At 57.2% G+C, this 698-nt stretch overlaps 1 protein-coding gene across 1 annotated transcript in view; it reads left to right on the forward strand.

The window, feature by feature from the left end:
• EFNA3 (ephrin A3) overlaps positions 1-367 on the forward strand; it is a 3026-nt gene extending 2659 nt beyond the window's left edge. The window contains exon 4 of the mRNA XM_014310748.1: positions 360-367. Coding sequence (XP_014166223.1) covers positions 360-367 — 8 coding nt within the window. The remainder of the gene's footprint in view (positions 1-359) is intronic.
• The last annotated feature ends 331 nt before the right edge of the window (positions 368-698 follow it).

Genomic DNA, 698 nt, shown 5'->3' on the forward strand with positions numbered 1-698 from the left:
TGCCCGCAGCCTCCCCACCATGGCTGCTCCGTGCCTGGGGGGCAGCGCCGAGCCCGATGAGAGCAGGGACCCCCGGGGCCGGGCAGTCTGTACATACCCATATAGATCTATACATACTGTACAGAGAGCGACTACAGAGATATTCTATCTATACTGTACCATAGGCAGCGGTGCCGGCCCCGGGCTGGCTTGTACATAGTCGAACGTGTTGGATTTTCCTCGTCTTCCGTGAAGACCCGACCTATGCAAACGCACAGACACTTTTTGGGGAAAAACAAAACAAAAACAAAACAAAAAAAAAACATTCTCGATCTTTTTTTCAAGTGCTTTGGCTGGTGATTTTCATATTCTGCTCTTAGTCTATTAAAAAAAAAATAATAAAAGGATAAAAAAAGGGATCCCTGTCACGGTGGCGTGCAGCATTTCCAGCCCTCGGAGGGGTCCCAGGGGGGCTCCGGCTCGGACAGGCGTTCAGGAGAGGGCTGATCTCCACTGTGCCACCCACCTTGCCAGGCACACCAGGCTCGGTACCGCTGGCAGGGGGATGCAGGGCACTTCCCACCGCTGGCTCTGCTCCCCATCGACCCCCCCAGCGCCGGCAGGGACGCGGTGCTTCCCACAGGGATGTGGCGCGGACAGCAGGAGCGATTGAAGGTAAGGGCAGCGCGGGGGGCCCGTGGCACGCAGGACCGGGGGTG

The sequence above is a fragment of the Geospiza fortis genome, unplaced genomic scaffold (assembly GCF_000277835.1).
Source record: "Geospiza fortis unplaced genomic scaffold, GeoFor_1.0 scaffold313, whole genome shotgun sequence".
Classification (NCBI taxonomy): Eukaryota; Metazoa; Chordata; class Aves; order Passeriformes; family Thraupidae; genus Geospiza; species Geospiza fortis.